This window comes from Phyllostomus discolor, chromosome 4 (genome assembly GCF_004126475.2).
Source record: "Phyllostomus discolor isolate MPI-MPIP mPhyDis1 chromosome 4, mPhyDis1.pri.v3, whole genome shotgun sequence".
Classification (NCBI taxonomy): Eukaryota; Metazoa; Chordata; class Mammalia; order Chiroptera; family Phyllostomidae; genus Phyllostomus; species Phyllostomus discolor.
Window position 1 is genome coordinate 175,982,242 of NC_040906.2, and position 18,738 is coordinate 176,000,979.

At 35.1% G+C, this 18,738-nt stretch overlaps 1 protein-coding gene and 1 pseudogene across 1 annotated transcript in view; both read right to left on the reverse strand.

Annotated features, from left to right (window-relative positions):
- The window catches only part of TBC1D32 (TBC1 domain family member 32), a 178,045-nt gene that overhangs the window by 102,241 nt on the left and 57,066 nt on the right, over window positions 1–18,738 (reverse strand). Inside the window, exons 19-22 of the mRNA XM_028509899.2 lie at window positions 15,249–15,387; window positions 11,659–11,746; window positions 9,571–9,689; window positions 1,965–2,081 (exon numbers count right to left, since the gene is read on the reverse strand). Coding sequence (XP_028365700.1) covers window positions 1,965–2,081; window positions 9,571–9,689; window positions 11,659–11,746; window positions 15,249–15,387 — 463 coding nt within the window. The remainder of the gene's footprint in view (window positions 1–1,964; window positions 2,082–9,570; window positions 9,690–11,658; window positions 11,747–15,248; window positions 15,388–18,738) is intronic.
- LOC114494632 lies at window positions 6,947–8,012 on the reverse strand (annotated as a pseudogene).

Consider the following 18,738-nt stretch of genomic DNA (forward strand, 5'->3'; position numbering starts at 1 on the left):
TTGTTAGGCATTCAGGGCAACAGACAAATAAGATACAGTTCCTTTCCTCATGGATTTTCTGGTCTCTTAGGAGAGACAATACAAAAATCATATAAAATAGTGTGACATATGCTTTATTCATGGACAAGGTGCTCTCTATGAGAGTACATTAAGAGGAACCCACTAGAGTAGTGGCCAAAGAGGAAGGGCTAAAAGACTTCACAGAAGGAATAAAGCTAGAATAAGCCCTAAATAATGAGGAGCTGCAATCTCACCAAAGAACAAGGTTATGTACCTTCCACACTTCAGAGAAGAAAGAAGCTTATCCAAAAAATGTGTGTGTTAGAGAGTAGAAGGTAAGATGAGGAAAAAAAGGAACCTTTGAGGAGAAAGAGGAAAAGCTGAATGCCATCAAAGAATATGGACTTTGTATGGAGCCAAAAGGAAGTCAGCAGATTCTAAACAATAGAGTGACTGCATTTGGTTTTCATTTTTATAGGATGACTTTGAGGATAAATTATAGGTGAAGATGAAGAAAAATAGCAATTAGAATCCCACTGAAGTAATTTAGCAAAAAAGTGGGGGTCTGAGCTAAGGTGGTCTTAACAGGAATAGAAAAATAAATAAGATGAAGTTAAGAGGGAGGAAAAACCTATGAATGTTAATTCATTGCATCTACAGAAGGAGGATGGTACCATTTGCTGAGATAAAAACATAGGAAATGGAATTGGTTTAGGATAGAGAGAACACTATACTTAATTGTGCATACAAGAAAACTAAGATGCCCATGAGTTTCCCGGATATCCATCATCTTATAGGAATCTGGGTATACATCTGGCAGTAAATGAGTGGTACAGGTCAGAGAGCTGCCAGTGCACCACTGCAGCCAAGGGATTGGATGAAATCAGCCTGGAGGACACAAGACAGAGGGGAAGAGAAGTCCACAAAGGAGACCATGTGGGAGAGGCCAGAGAAGCTGAAGAAAACCAGCAGTACCACAAGCCCAGAAGACAGTGACAATGAGGGTTGGGTCAACTGTGCAGAATGCCACAAGGTGGCAAATTAAGTTAAAGGAAAGACAGGTACATGAATGGCTAATTATAAAACTACCAGAAGTGTCATGATACAAATAAGCACAAGTTAAAATTGGAACACTTCAAGGAATGGAGAATATAAAATAAAAGTAGAGTGATATAAGTCCCTATCTTTGTATTTTATTCAGGTAAAATATCAAAAATTTCCCATAATAGAGAAAGTTTTAAAAAATTAAAATGTTTAGAGTTAACAAGAACTAAAAGTATTCAAGACAGCAAAACTGTGTTTAAAAACACACACACACTAGACAAGTGGCCAGGAAAACAAAAAATAAGGATTAATGGAATTTCAGTATTAATCAAATAATTATTTACTAATGCATATATACATATTTATGTATGTCAATTCATAAACTTACCCAAAGATGAGGAACTAAATATCTCTGGGTAGCTAAAACAAGTCTCTGGGAGACTCCCAGACTCCCAGTCTGGGAGTCTGATTATGAAATAAATCTCAAATGAAATAAATATGTATATACTGCCCTCAAGGGGCAGTTAACATGCAGTTCATTAAAATACAAGGAGAAAATATATTGCACTACTTGAACATAATTTATTCCTAATTATCCTAGCCAATAAAGGAGCAAAACTGGTATGACTAGTAGTATAATAAGTCATCTAAAATTCATTCAGACACATATTTTATTTGCCAAATCCCTTTCCTTGTTGGGGAGTGTTAACCTTATATTCATTCTGATAGGCATTGCAACTGTAAGAGGCCTGGATCAAAGGTTCCATTCACAAATAATTCACAAGTTGATATTCCATGGGTAAACCAGTCTTTAGGTGCCATTAAATAGTGTTCCTTCTTTTTCTGTCAAATTGCATTTTTACTACAAAGTTCCAAAACTATTATTTATAAAAGACAAAAATTAAAAGAAAATGACTTACAATAATACATGTGGGAACTTCACGAAGAGAATATTCTGCCTTATTAGGAAGATCTTGATTGCCTACCAGCTCATAAACAGCAGGGTAGGATAAGAAGTTCACCAGTGCTAGAAAAGACTAGGAGAGAGAGAAGGAAAAGTCATTTAAATAGTTCATTTGTTTAACCATATCCACAGAAGAATCTTACTTTACTTTAATGTAAAGTTTTATAGCAGTTTGACTGTAAGGAATAATTTTTTAAATAAGCCTAATTAATCCACATAAATGTGAAATACATACATATAATAAGTACAAAATAGTTAACGTGAAAAATAGTATATATGTTGACAATGCATAATAACTATTGTAATTAGTTGAGCGTTGGAAAATACTTTAAAATATCATGTATCTCTTGAAAAGTTTCGTTCTGAGAAAAAAGATCCATCTTTCTCATTCTTTGCATTTGTTATATCTGATATATGAGAAAATATCAGTGAATTAGGGACTTTGGAGCAAGATGGTAAATTCTATATATTATTCACTTATGTCACAAAGTCATCTTTATCCTTTAACTACATTCACTGGAAATCCAACTAAATTAATTATAATTAATTTTAAAAAGCTCAGGCTTTTTGTATCAAAAGCAGCTCATTTTCTGGTACAATCTTTTCAAGTTAATCTATTCATGAAGTTTTTAAGCTCCCATTGTCACTTTGTCTTAAAGACAACCTCAATATTTTTCTCAGGCACACTTCCTTCTCCTGATCCCCTGCACAAAAGCACACAATGGCTGCCCATCACTAAACACCACAACTAACTCCTTAGCATGACTTTCAAGGCACTTTACTAGTTGACCCTTTCTGCTCTTCACAGGCTCAAAAGCCTCATTTCCCATTAATCCTCAGCATGAAGTCACTGCTTCAATCAAACCTGCCTGTGGTCTTCTTCAGTGACTGACACATAAACTCTTGCCTACAAACACGCTCCTACTCCCTCCCACATGCTCATTATCCCACTTCCCAAGCTTTCACAACAGTTTTGTGCTAGAAGCCTTTCCAATTAATTCTATCCACGTCTAGAAACCAATACATTCATGTTAGGGTTTTTAGGGTATTAATGGAACTAATGCATAACTATTAAATATCCTTTTTGTTGTTTTTAAAAATGTTTACTAGACTCAGAAAATTTAAGAATCAAATTGAGAATTTTCACTAGAGTCGAAGCATTGAGAAAATTAAAGAGTTCATTCAATCTCTCATTTAATAAATGAGAAAGCTTAAGAGCCAGAAAACTGAAGAAACCTAGCCAAAGCCACAAATCAGAAAGTTGGTCATAAAACTAATCCATATTTTCTTATTTCCAGGCTAAGATTACTCAATAAAAATCACTATAAAATCTTCAGATATTATATACAGCATCACCCTTGCTCCATAGGCTACATTTGAGGACCTGGAAGGTACAGTTCATTTCATAACCTTTGCCTTAATATACCAAAAGCAATGTTACTTAACAGTAGCTAATTCACAGACACTGGTTTTTAACAAATGCTGCTATAGGATGAAAAATGAACTCACATCAAAATTTTTAAAAGCTTTCCTTTTTCACATAAATACTTCATAAAATGAAGATGAAATTTCTAGCCAATTCTAAGAAGAAAATAACATACTTATAGTTTAAAATGAATATCTATTTGGATAGCAATAACATTAGCATAAAGTAGAATAAAAAAAATTAATAGCATAGTAGCCATTCAATTAATGCCTACTTAAAGATAACACTATGCTAAAAATATGCACTATAGAGGAGAGAAAAACAGATATGAAAGAAAGGATGTTTGAATAATGTCTATTAATTATATATAAAATGAACTATAGCAAAACTACAGATACATAGCCATGTAGGGAAACACTGTAAAAATTCACTAATCACCAGGGTGTTGACTAGAAAAGCTGATTGAAACACATGCCATTAACAGTTTTATTTTAATCTAATTTATCATAAAATATATGCTTTAAGTGCTTTACAATGTGAATATATAAATGTGATAAGTGTCCTTAATATTAATCCAGTAATATGTAGATACTCTCATAAATATTTTGTTTAAAACATCTTTCCCATCTATTATAACCAGATTATAAAAAAACTTAATAAATGTCCTTTTTGACAACTTACACTATCCATAAAAATATATGATCTTTACAAATCACATATATCAGTATGATATTGAGGACTTTTATATGATTCACACAAGAAAATTCCTTTGGTATTTATGGACCTTCCTCCACCTAAGAAATAAAACAATGTGGACCACATAATAGAATCATAACTGCTGATACGCTACTCTAAAATTATGTAGAACCCTAGGTGAAAAAAATTCAGTAACTGTATTTGAACTAAAACAACCTAGACGATATTTTAAAGAAGCTTAAGATTTCAGCAGCTTGTTTCTAGCAGAAAGAAATCCGTTTCTCTCCCAGTGAGCATCTGTGACAGACACTGGCACACTACAAAATGGTGATGCGCTGAGCACTCCCAGAACTCAAGAAAATGTTTACAATGCAATCACTGGCTCCCACAAACATAACCAAAGATGTTAATTACCCTGAAATTTATTTTAGCATAAAACATAATTCCGTTTCACTGATGTTTTGAAGAATGGGACTCTGTGTTGTAATGACAAGAAAAGTAGTGGAAGGTTAAATGTTTTATACATTTTAAGACTGCAGCATAAAATTAAACCTAAAGCCAAGAACTTTTTCTTATGAATTCGAAATCTTTCAGGTTGATAATGATCATCCATTCACTAATTTAGTCATTCGAAATATTTTAATGCCAGCTTATTATCAGCAAGTGTGCCAGATGCTAAGAATAATAATATGAATGAAACAATGGTCTCTGCCCACAAGGACTCACAGTGTAGTACAGGACAAATACCCTATGAGATGATCTCAAACAGTACTTTAACAGTACCTGATGCTGTTGTACTGTTGAGTGGGAGGATATTAGGGGGGTGACACTACATAGCAAAGCAGGGAGAAGTGAGAGAGAGCACTGCAGAGGCAGCAGGCAAGCAGGTAGAGGTGCTATGTTAATTAGCTCTATCTTTATCATTTTGGAAAAAGAGGGAACTAACATAGTGTTTTCAGAAAGTAATGGGAATTACATTATACATATGAAATAGAGTGCTATGAAGGAAAATGGTTTTGAAGGTAGGTAAAACTAGGAGAAAAAAAACACGTCAGAATTTGGAAGTTCTAAGAATGACAAAGTATCAGTTATAGTTATCATATCAGTCATGTATTTTTAAAGTGTTTAATGGAGTAATCAGAAAGTGATTCAAAGGCAAATTTTCTGTTTGTTTTAGGATGAGAAAATCAAACTATTTTCAAATATATTTTTACACATCTTTCCCATCTGTATGCCTTCTATTTTTTTCTTGCCTCACTGCACTAAGATCTAATAAAATATTGAAAAGTGCTAAGAGTAAACAAACATTATGTTCAATATTTCACCATTAAATGTTGATGATGTATGTTTTTCAAAGACAGCACTTATCAGATTGATGATTAAATCTGATGAGTGTTTATAAATTGGTATTACTTTTTCTCAAATGCTATTTCCATATCTATTGAAATCATTGTATAAGTTTTCTCTTCATTCTGTCAATATGGTGAAACAGAGTTTCATTTTTTTTTTAAGATTTTTTTAAAAGATTTTATTTATTTATTTTTAGAGAGGGGAAAGGGAAGGAGAAAGAGAGAGAATCAATGTGTGGTTGTCTCTCACATGGCCCCCATTGGAGACCTGGCCTGCAACCCAGGCATGTGCCCTGACTGGGAATCGAACCTGCGATGCTTTGAGTACACTCAATCCACTGAGCTACGCCAGCCAGGGCAAAATAGAGTTTCATTTTAGAATGTTAACCCAACTTTGTATGTTTGGGATAAACCCCACTTGATTATATTAGATGGTCCTTTTACATATTGCTAGATACAATTTGATAGTTTGTTAAGTATTTTAAGTCTATATGCATCAGAAATATTAGTCAGTAAGTTTATTTTTTTAAAACATTTGTCTGGTTTCCAAGTTGGGGTTATGCTGGCATAACATAAGTTAGAAACTGATTCCTCTACCTCTGTTTTCTGAAAGGGTGTGTGTGTATGTGATTGGTGCTCTTCCTCCTATAAAAATTTCATAGAATTCAGTGGTGAAGAACCATCTGGTTTTCTTTGTAGGAAGGGTTTTTTCTTTTCTATTTTTTTAGAAATTTTATTTTCCATCAACCTTACTTCCATATTTCCATTCTTTTTTCTTTTTATTTTTAATTATCATTGTTCAGTTACAGTTGTCCCTCCTTTCCCTCACCACTCACCCCTACCCTGTCCCCCCAACTCCCACAGTCAATCCCCCATCATCTATGCCAATGAGTCCTCTGTTCATGTTCCTTTGCTTGACCCTTCCTCTTCTTTCCCATTATCTCCTTCTCCCCTTCTCTCTGGTCACCATCAATTTGTTCTTTATTTCCAAGTCTCTGGTTCTATTTTGCTTATTTGTTTGTTTTGTTGACTAGGTTCCATTTACAGGTGAGATCATATGGTATTTGCCTTTGATTGCCTGGCTTATTGCTTCTTTCACTTGGCATAATGCTCTCCAGTTCTATCCACGCTGTTGCAAAGGGTAGGATCTCCTTTTATCTTTCTGCTGTGTAGTATTCCATTGTGTAAATGTACCACAGTTTTTCGATCCACTCATTTACTGATGGGCACTTAGGCTGTTTCCAGCACTTGGCTATTGTAAATAACACTCCTATGGACATTGGGGTGCATAGGTTCTTTTGAATTGGTAATTCAGCATTCTTAGGGTATAGTCCCAGTAGTCAGATCGCTGAGTCACAAGAAAGTTCCATTTAGTTTTCTGAGGAAATTCCATGTTGATTTCCATAGCAACTGTACCAGTCTGCATTCCCACCAACAGCGCACTAGGGTTCCCTTTCTCTGCAACCTTGCCAGCACTTGTTGTTCGTTGATTTGTTTATGATGGCCACTCTGACTGGTATGAAGTGATATCTCATTGTGGTTCTAGTTTGCATCTCTATAACAGCTAGTGATGATGAGAATTTCCAGTCTGTTAAGAGTTTGTAGAAGAACAGCTTACGACCACTCAGTGATTGTTCCTACCCACTCACTGGCCTGTGTAGCAGGGGCTGCAGACTCATCTTCAGTGCCTGGCTGAGTGCTCCAGGCTTCAGTAGGAAACTGCAGAATAGGTACAGAGGGCACCTGTGCCTTCTTCAGACCAGTCTGTGACCTCAGGCTGGGCAGCAGTGAACTTGGGAGCCAGAGCAGACCATGCACCCTGAAATTCTTACTTAGTCATGGCCTTTTCAGCAGCGGCCTGCTCAATCTCTTTCTTCACCATCTCTTCAGGATCTCCTTAGACGTAGAGATCAGGCAGAATCTCCCATGGGTGTTCATGAGAGATAGTGCCACACATGTGTAGTACTTCCAGGGGCCAGCATGCACCACATAAGACCTACTGAGTGGCACCCCTGTGGTTGCCAGGGTTGACAATGGCCACAAAGTACAGAGGAAAGTCTGTGTGACACAGAGCAATGGTGGTCAAATTAACATAAGATGCCTCTGTGAGAGGGTGGTGGTCAGCCCTGGGATCAGTAACCATAGAAGTCTCAGCTCCCAGAAGGCTGGCAGGGTCTGGTTAGTGAAGGTTCCAGGAGTGAAGTGCTGGCGATGGGGGTGACTGCAGTGGCGGCAGCAGCAAGCTTCACTGCAGCTCCCTGCAGGAGATGACACTGACAGCAGCGGGGTTTTCAGTGGCAACAATGGCACGAGCTACAGGCAGAAGCTCCTCCCAGGTTCTGTTCAGATTTACAGTGCAGATGCCGCCACTTTTCCTTTTGCAGGGGTGCTATTCCATTTGGAAGTCAAAGTTGGTGCCATGTAAGTGGGTTCCTGCTGCAAGGAATTTGAAGACATCCTCCTGCTTCATTTGTAGGACATCAAGGTGTCCAGACATTGGGACTGTTTCAGTTTAAGTTATGTGGGAACTGAGAACAACACCATAGGGTTCCCTCTCTGGGAAGTGCAGAAAGGCTCCTTGTGGGAAAGTTTTCAATAATGAATTAAATTTCTTTAACCAATACATAGCTATTTAGATTTTCTATTTTATATTAGGCCAAGTTTGGTAAGCATATATTTTTAAAGATTTTATTTGTTTATTTATTTTTATACAGAGGGGAAGGCAGGGAGAAAGAAAGAAACATCAATGTGTGGTTGCCTCTTGCACTCCCCCTCCTGGGGACTTGGCCCACAACCCAGGCATGTGCCCTGACTGGGAATTGAACCAGCAACCCTTTGCTTTGCAGGCCAGCGCTCAATCCACTGAGCCATACAGCCAGGGTGGTAAGCACATTTTTTTAATCCTCACCCACGGATATATTTCTTGATTTGAGAGGAGACAGAGAGTGAGAAAGAGAGCAAGAGCAACATCAATGTGAAAAAGGAACATCCATCAGTTGCCTCCTTAAATGGACCCTGACTGGATATCTAACCCACAACCTAGGTACACGCTCTGAGCAGAAATTGAACCCACAGCCTTTTGATGTATGGGATAAAGCTCCAAACAAGTGAGCCACCCAGCCAGGACAGTAAACACAGTTCTTAAGAAATCTGCCAATTTAATCTTAGTTGTTGAATTCAAAGCATAAAGCCAACCATAATATCCCCTTAATGTTCTTTAATACCTGTGGGATCTTCAGTAGGACACCAATACTCACCCTCCAGCAAATATCTGTTACAACCAGAATGTCAAGCAGTATCACTCTTTTCATGTGTTTTGACTCACCTCCATTTTTTGTCTATTTTTGCTATTTAAAAAGCAATTGCTTTTAAGTTATTTTTAAGTTGTTTTTCCTGAGTTTGTGTTTTTCCCTGGAGGAAACTAGTTTACGATTACAGAAAGCATGCTTCTATTCTGTGTTTTAATTTTGATAATTTTGTGATACCACTTGAATGAAAATTCCCCAGGGTACCATAAAATCAAAGTCAGAAATCATCATTTGTTTAAAGTAAAATTTGAGGAACATGTTAAATATGTAAAAGCCACTGAATTAGAACATTGTATGGGTGCTTAAGAGTTTGTTTGTTTCTTTGTTGGTTTTCCCATATTACTCTGAGGAATGGCATCCTCTCTCTGCCTATACCTTCTTGAAATACTCCTAAAAATTTTCTATTATATTTGAGCTCAAAGGCCAAAAGTTTCCTCACTTGTTTTATTTTGATTGGTTGTTTTTTGTTTCAGGGTTTTTGCATATTTATTTATTCTGTAACACGTCTTGGTGAGTATTACTCTTCATTAAAAAAGAAAATTTGTAATAAAATATTATGTAAAAATAACATCCTTCCAAACATGACTCCCAGAGAACCCTAGTATTTCTGCCATTCATTAAATTTACTGTGAATTTTTTAAATTTTGAAATAAAAAAAAAAGAGAGGAAAGAAAAACATTAGGAAAGGCTGCTAACTATAACTGAATAAAGTCTGGATAAATTAATTTCTGACACATAAACTTAAAGCTTGTACATTATTAGATAAGCCAAATCATCCCTTACCTTTTGACAGCTTTGGTCAATAGGATCCACTGGGGTAGCTCTGGGATGGGTTACTCTAACATCATCTCTTCCACATTCCAGATTGGCCCATAATTCAGTTATGAGTGCATTAACAAACCCTAAAAAGAATCATTTTACATCGTATTTATAGTATACTATTTCTTTGGATTATGTAGGAAAGATACAATTATCCCTCACACAGACTGGTCCACACTGACCAAAGACACATAATTACCTCCAAACTTGGTACAAATTATATTTGCTATTGTTAATATACTTTCATACCTCATTATCATAATACTGTGTACTGATAAAATTCTGAAAGATTATTTTCCTTTGAAGTGAATTTTGAGTCCCAGATTTTATCCTCTGGACAATAACTTCTTTGAGCATGTTTTTTGAAAAATAATAAGGTTTACACTTTACTCTGTAAATAAGCCAACAATGAAAGGTGGACTGAAAGTGGGGTGTGTGTGTGTGTAGAAGGAGGTATTAGTGGGCAGGGTAGGCATCTGAATAGTGTAGGTTCCCTTATGGTAAGTGTTTTTCGTAATTCCATATGCTTATAATAGTTCTCCATTTCACATATTTGGCTCAGTACAGTCTTTAAGTTCTCATGAGTCAGATACTACATATCTAAATGAAAGTGACTATTAAGCATGATTATTAAGTTCCTGTATGAAGAATCATATCATATGAAAACATGTAAAACAAAACATCTAATCATCAAATCAGTAATTTTATAATAAAAATATCTGAGAAGAAAGCATCTTCTACACATAAAAAGAAGAATATGCTGTGAAATTGAGGCTATCCAGGTTCAAACTACAGACCTGACGGTTTATTGGTGCATGTCTTTAGAGAACTCCCTACACTTCTCAGAGCATCAGTTCCCCCATGTGAAAACTGAAATCCTGCTGCATTGCAGGGTTGCTATGAAGTATAAATAGGATCTTATCTGCAGAGTTCCTGACATCATACCTAAGACACCATAGGGTGTCTATCATACCTAAGAACTCAAAGGGTATTAATCTTCCTTCCTTTGTCCTGTGAAAAACTGCATCTAACTTTCTCATGAAATTTTGGTATTATGAGGTTCAGAAGTTTAATAACTTGACCAACAGGGAAATCTGAGATAAATCCAAATGCTTTCATTCATGTGCCCTGACTACTGAATAAACTGGATTGTATTCTAAGTAAAAAAAAAAAAAAGTGGTTCAGCTTAGGACAATTTCTGCCAGAAGACATGCTTCATAATACAAGTAGCCCAAATTGGCTACTTGTAGCCAATATTCAATATATGCTATATTTGAAAATATTCAAAACATGCTATAGGAAAATATTTGTATTTAAAACGAGACTCAATAGTGATTACTCATGTTGTGATTCACTCGCTCTAACCCATGAAAAATATAATCATAGCATCTCTATTAGAGATTACATCTTGTCTACAGTCCAGAGATCAGATAATCTTAAGATTTGATATCTTAAATTCCCAGTAATTGAACTACTTAGAAATCCAATCCACAGTGGATGACACATGCTGACCGCAAACTGCAAAGACAGTGGTGAAAGTTAAGTGGCAAGAGGAGAGCTTTCAAGAAAGGAAGAGAAGAAAGGGAGTAAGGAAATGATACATGAAAAAACTATTGTGATTGTAAATTTTGATGCATACACAAGCCACTGAAACTGAGTATAAAGAAATCTTATATGCAACTGTACCAAGAGAGAGGATGATACCCTTTCAATTTATAAGATGAGGGCAACTTCTTAAAGCATCAAGTATTTCTCAGTTTAGTTCATTAGGTGTCATTGTTCTGATTTGATAAAATTCACAGGAAAAGAAGATTCCCGGTGGGATTTCATGGACAACAAGAGATAAACAGGAAGCCCTGTAATGTACTCTTACCCCAGGCCTAATAATAACTTTATTAGTTAACCTAACTTTATTAGTTTCCCTAACTTTATTAGTTAGGGAAAAATAACTTTAGAGTAATATCCTGATACTTGACCATGACAATTAAATTTTTCATTGGATTGCTCATTTCATTTAAATAATTATAATTCTCAGTGAAAGGAAAAACTTACCTGACCTCTGCAGTGCTACTGCACCTGCTGCTGTTGAGGCTACTTGTGTAACCAAAACCCCACAATCGAACTTTTTATGCCTGCTAATCTAAAAACATAAATAAGGAACAACAGTGAGACACAGGAAAACACAGCATGCTAATGGTTTACTTACATTTTACATGGAGAGTTACTGATTTTTTAAATTAGAACACTAGATATCATTTCCAGTAAAGATAATGAGAACAGCAAAAACAAACTCAGAAACTATAATAATTAATGAGTTAACACTAATGTAATATTTTTGACAATTTTATTTCAGACCTAGGTTCTGGTCCCAGCCTGGGAACTGAGTAACTTTTCAACCTTGAACAAGTCACTTCTCTCTTTGGGTCTAAGTCTCTTCATACACAAAATAAGGGACTTGGACCAGATGTCAAGTAAGATTACTTCTAACTCTGAATTCTATTATCTTATTGTTTAATTCTTCAGGTTGGTTCTTCAATTATAAATTTCCTCATTAATAAGTTCCTATTGGCTGCCAGTTTTTTAAGTTGTTTGATTCTTTAAAAAGTACAATGGTCTCCTAAAAATGACAATTATTTTTACAGGCAATGTGTTTTTTCCCCAAGGAAGGGAATTTTATACATAAAATATACACTAACAAAGAATGTTCATCATTAATATACAGATTTCTAAACAGTATTATAGAATATCTTAAATAATTTTATATTTCAAAAAGAGATTACACATATATTCATGGTAAAAAGTACAGAAGTGAGTATCTCTCTTTACAGAAATCAGAGTAAAGAATAACAAAGTCCTTATCAGACTTTGGCTAAGATCAGATTGGCTACCATTTCTAATTTACATTTTTTCAACATATCATTAATAGAATCTATTTTAATCAAAATTTTAAAATATAAGCTGCATATTCAGTTTTAAGAACAAAGAAAAAAAGGAGAGAGAAACTGAAGGACCATGGGAAAGAACTAGGTTAATGTCTTCATTTCTGCTATGTTTTTCCATTTTCCTTCCTTCTTCAATTTTTATTACTCATATTTTCTATTTTCCTTAATTACCACCCATTAGTTCTGCAATTAGATAACAGAGACGTAAACGAGATAAATGACTATCCTTTCACACCTGCTTTCCTCCAGAATAACTGCAAAAACACCTTACTCAGCTCCCCTCACTGACCCTGCTGATTCAGACATAAGTAGCCTTGGAACTTCCCAGATTCACGGTAAGTACTGAAGAGGTAAGGGCAGAAAAAGAAAATACAGAGGATTTAGAGATGCTTTGCTAAATAAGATTCAGATTTGGGGGACACTGTAAAATACAAATCTAAGTTCTAGTCTTACTCCGTCAGTTACTAGAGCATAAGCAGATCATTTCACCAACCTGGATCTCTCCTTTCTCTTCAGCAAAGCTAAGGATATGGCCTAATTAATTTCTTACATGGTAGGCAAATATCTGAATTTTCTAAAAATGTTGTAAATAGCATAAAGCACCATTAAAGTATTATAATAACTTATAAGGTTATAAGTGTCTAAGGTCTAGGAAACAACACCTTCTCTTTTAACCACCAGTGTGGTACGAAGGAAGACAAGATAGTCCTAAAATTTATAAATGTAAAAAATGGCACCTAGTCATATGTGCATATCACAAGAGTAAAAGCTGTCTGAATGATTTCATGTATCTGAATGATAAAGAAAAATGCCTTGGAATTGCTTGAATATTTTTAAAATATAAAAACAAAATGAAAACTCAAATGGTTAACTAGTATACAGATTCCAACTCACCAGCAGAGAAATTCAAATTGAAACAACACAATTTCCTCCCACCTCCTCTCTGGTTACTGTTAGATTGTCCTTAATGGGGGAGATGGAGGGAGGGTTTCAGAAACAACTATAAAGGACACACGGACAAAACCAAGGGTGGGTGGAAGTGGGGAGGGAAGTGGGGATGGCTGGGGTGGGGGGGAGTGGTGGCGGGTAAATGCAGACAACTGTAGTTGAACAACAATATAATATTTTTTTTAAAAAAGACATTCTCCACTACCTGCTTTAATAAATTATTTTACACTAAGAATGCATAAAATAAGTATCTCTTAAAAACAACAATGGAATTTTATTTTTTGATTAAATAAAAATATGTTTCTTCTCAAAAAAAAGAACACAATTTCACTTTTGTAAACTTAAAAAGGCTAAAAAACTTCTATGTTTGATATAGTCAGAATGTCACCTCAAAATTCTTATTAAAATCCTAACCCCCAAAGGTAAGGGTAGTAAGCGGGGCCTTCACAAGGTGATTAGGTTCTGAAGGTGGCATGTCCTCATGAACAGGGTCAGTGCTCTTAGGGAAAAGATGCTAGGGGGCTCGCTCCCTAGCTCCTGCCACATGAAGATGCTGTAAGTCTGCAAGCCAGAAGAGAGCCTTCATCTGCCCATGCTGGCATGCACACATTGGACTTCTAGCCTCTGGAACTGTGAGCAGTAAATTTCTGCTATTGATAAGCCACCCAGTCTGTGGTATTTTGTAACAGCAGCCCCAATGTAGCAAGACAATATTAAACAAGTATACATATTCAAGGATATTACACACACTAATTGGAATGAAAGCCTGGGGTAGGAGAACGCAGGCACAATGAAATAAAACCGTCAATTAGGAATGACAGGAGAATATAACTAATCAAGTAAGAAATCTTGTATGGACAGATGTGGACGTCACGCCGTGAAATGCGACGTGTAAATAACTAAAATTGTCTATACTTGAGGTCCATTTAAACAAATAAACACTCACCTGCACATAACAAAGCTAATATCATAAACCCATGAACAAATGTCCGTATGTTTTATTTATAAGGAGATTATCAGGGCCCTCTCTCAGGAACTACTTATTCTTCATAGGCAAAAGCAACCCTAAAAAGTTAATAATTTGTTTTTGTTTTTTAGAGGCTTACACAAAAGTAGAGAATTAGAATTGGTAACTAAGAAAGAATGAATACAATGATACTTATAATCAGGCAACCTAATAACATAAAAACAGCTTCCAAAAACAGAGAAAAGCATACCTGTGACCCTAAAAACCTCAGAAGTCTTGGATATTCACTTTGACAGCAAAAAGCTGAATACACCTCCATGACTGCTATCTGAGAAAAGGCTACATTCTATTGTAAATTTTATTTACAATACCAATTAACAGTACCAATAATAAAATCCCTCTACTAATATTTGTTCCTTTTAAAATGTGAGCCCCACACTCTCATTAATGCCTACAATTAACCCCAAATGGTTTTTCTTGTGAGTTCCAGCCAGTTTTAGTATATTTAGATGTTTGATATCACATTTATAAAACACCTGGATAATTAACTGAACTTTTCAATTGCATCTGGATGTTTGTCATCCGGTAGACATACTCATAGATTCCACATCAACTTGCTAATGCTTTTCTAAAAAAAATCAAGTTAAACCTTACAACGTTGTATAGCTTTTTATTTAACTCAGGTTTAATAACCTCTTCACGCACAGAAGAAAGGACAGTGTTCTTAATGGCTTTTAAAGCAAAAAAAAAAATTCCTTCTGCCTGTGGCAGATGGCAATTCCTACCTGTAACTTTTTTGCATATCTGTTGAACATAAATGTCACACATTCATTGATGGCATCTGTTCTTTGAAGAAGTAGTAGTCCTTTAGGAGTGGCAGCAAAATTGAGTAAACCATCTAATAAATTCTCTTCCCAAGCCATACTGAGACAGATAAAGAGAAGGCATAAATTTCTTTATTACACTCAAACTGAGAAAGAAAGTATTTTAGCTTAATATTGTTGGTAATTATACTTATAGAGTATACATTGGTTATAAAATACTCAATAAATGTTTTAAAATATGATAAAAAGCACAGTTTCCTTAATACTGAATTCTTTTATTCTTACATCTTCTACCCCAATAATTTTCCTTCACTGAATGAATCAAATGTTCACTGCATGTCAGCATTTTTATTATACACAGGTTCTCTTATGCATTCTAAATTCATTCTATCTTCCTACCATAGTCCTGTTGTTCTAGGTTCCCTAGCCCAAACTCTCCATTATTTTGAAACTTACTTTCTTTTTATTGTACAGTATCTGTCTTCTAACTTTCCGAAGCATATCAGGCATATTACCTTTATCTTCACAGGTTCTTAATTACACTTTTGGAGAATGACATTTTTTTCTCAGAACACTTCTGAGAAACAGAACACTCCTTCTAAAAGGAAGGCTAGTAACATTCTCAAAAACAAAACAAAAACAAAAACAAAACCTGAGGTGGTCACAAGACACACAGTTAATAAGAAAGTCAAAGCTAGAAATTTGGAAATACAGAAGGGGATACGAGAATTTCATGCTCAAGTACCAGAAGTAAGAGAAAACATACTCTCTACTAGATATTTCTACTTGTCTAGAATGAAACTATGGGTATTAAAATAGGTCCAAATCCAATGTCTATGGGTACGGTAAACTGAGTATGTAAAAACAGTGCCTTTCCATTCTCATCCTAGGAAGTTTCAGAGTCTATTTTGGAACTGATTTTAAGAAAGATCTGAAATCCATTTCTGCTAAAAAAAATTAGTACATGTTTTAACGTATATCCTTCTGTGATAATAACAAAGCAATGGTCAAATCATAACCATGTGAAGTACAAAATAATTATCATCATGGACAAAGAGAAGCATAAAGAAGTAACATTCATTTTGAGGCAAATGCAGGCAATGGAAGCCGTGTTTGGTTCCAATAGAACACAAAGCACTAAACAAGTTACATATGAGGCACAAAACCAGTAAAAGGCTCAAGGCTAGAAAGACTAATAAAAATAATATATATTTAATTTAAATTAAAATTAATATGTAATTAATTTGCATATTTTAAAACATTATATAACTATATATAACTACATACATAAACTATAAATATATATTATATATATGCAGAAGTGAAATATAAAGTTAGATTTTTTTTAAAACATTCAAAATCTTGGTGATAAACAAAAAAACATGGCCATGTAAAAAGCAGATGGGATAAATTCTAGGCCATGGCCAAGGAATGAATTACTGAATTGAACTGTAGGTAGATAAGAAATGTTTTAGAAAAAAGTTGAGACACAGAACATAGACTGAAGGGTCTCAATACACATCTAATAAAAGCTCTAAGAAAAGAAAATACAAAGAGTATTTGAAAAGCAAATGAGAATTTTCTAGACTTGAGGAAAGATGCCAGTCTTTAGATCAAAAGAGCATTCAAAGTACTAAGGAGGATAAACTTAAATCACAAAAAAACAGCAAACATCCAAAGAAGAAATTATAAGTGAGGAGAGAGAAAAGATATGACGTGTAAAAGAAAAGCAATTGCACTAACAAATTTATCAATTACTACTTATTCCAGAAGACAATAGAGTAATTACATGGCAATAATACTGACACATTTATCACTAGCTACTTATTCTAGAATGCAGTGGAGTAATAGCATCAAACACTAATGAGACATAATTATCTATGAAAACTTTTATACCTAGAAAAACGACCATTTAACAGAGCAGATGAGGCTGGGGAGGAGGATTGGTGCTGTGTGTTGACATCAGAGTAGCCTCATTAACTGGCCCAGACTGTTCTACCAAACTACAAAGGAAGAAACAATGCCCATCTCATATTAACTTTACAGTAACACAAAAGAGCAAAAGATACTCAAATCTTTCTAAGAGGTAATTCCATTTTGATGACAAAAATGATCAACATTTTGTCTATTATTAAAAACTCTATTAAATCTTTTGGTTTAAAGACATTAATATCAGATATTGGGAAAGCCTCCTTCTCCTCTTGCATCAAGCTTCCACATGGAGCAGTCCCCTGCTTAGCTCTCCTTGCCTCTCTCCATTAATCACTCATTCCTCCCCATGGAGGAAGGGATTCAAGAGTGGGAGGCTAACCTAAGCATGCTGGCTCAGTGCCTCTCCCCCTGTCCACTTCCGCTTTGTGATCCAGTTACCTGTAGGAAGCACACATTCTGCTCTGTTCTACTATGTAGTTAAGTTTGATCTTTGCGAGCATGGCCTTAGAGGGAATCCTACACCTGTCCACTACTGACTGTGACAGAAGGGCAAATCTGTCTTGAGATCAATTTTTAGGAAGTATATGTTATTCAGTGTTTTGATCTGCTTGACTTTTGGTCTATTAATTGGTTCACAACTCAGGACAAAAGGGGCAGTGTATAACTTATTCATACCCTCAGACTCTGACATCAAAAATATAAAAATATTAGTAACAGTAAAATGCGTTAATTATGTTAATCATGTTCCCTCTTATTCTAGCCTGTTGAATACACCATTTATTCCACAAAGAACAATGTTCTTCCTTTAGACAGTTAATCTCCATTATTCTTTCTTACTTACTTTATCAACAACTTCTGGAAGATTTTCCCTGTAAGTTCACTCTCAATGGACCTTGCATGACCCCTATCATATAAATTTAACATACTATATTGCTACCTTCTATTTATTTACTGGTATTCTACACTAGATGATAAGCTCTCTGAAGTATACAGGTATTCTGAGAATACCTAGGTACTCGGCAAAAAACTTGTTCCAATAAATAACTGAATAAATGAGTACAAAATGAATCATGCAAAAAATTGAAAAATCACAGGGTTCCAAAAAAATCTAAAATTTACCTCAAAAATGAACTGCAGAAATGTTTTTCTCATGCCCTCATCAAAGAAAAATAAAATGCCAGTTGATTTAGGTCTATGATAACTACATCAGAAAAAAAAGTTAATTCTCCAAAAATTAGCTATAATTATTTGTTGAACTATGACACTGTTAAAAAATGCAAAAGACTTTTTGTTTGACTGGTTGGTTTCTTTTAGTTAGGCTATGCCTACCTAAAAAGAAATGTTCTGGATTTCTCTTAAGAATATTCCTCAACATTCTTTTCTTTAGCTATGATCTTTTTAGACTATGCCAGCACTCAATTAAGAAGAGAATCCAGGAACATATGTTACCACATCTTAATTTTAAATAAATACACACACACACACACACACACATATATTTCCCCATCAATATAATTCC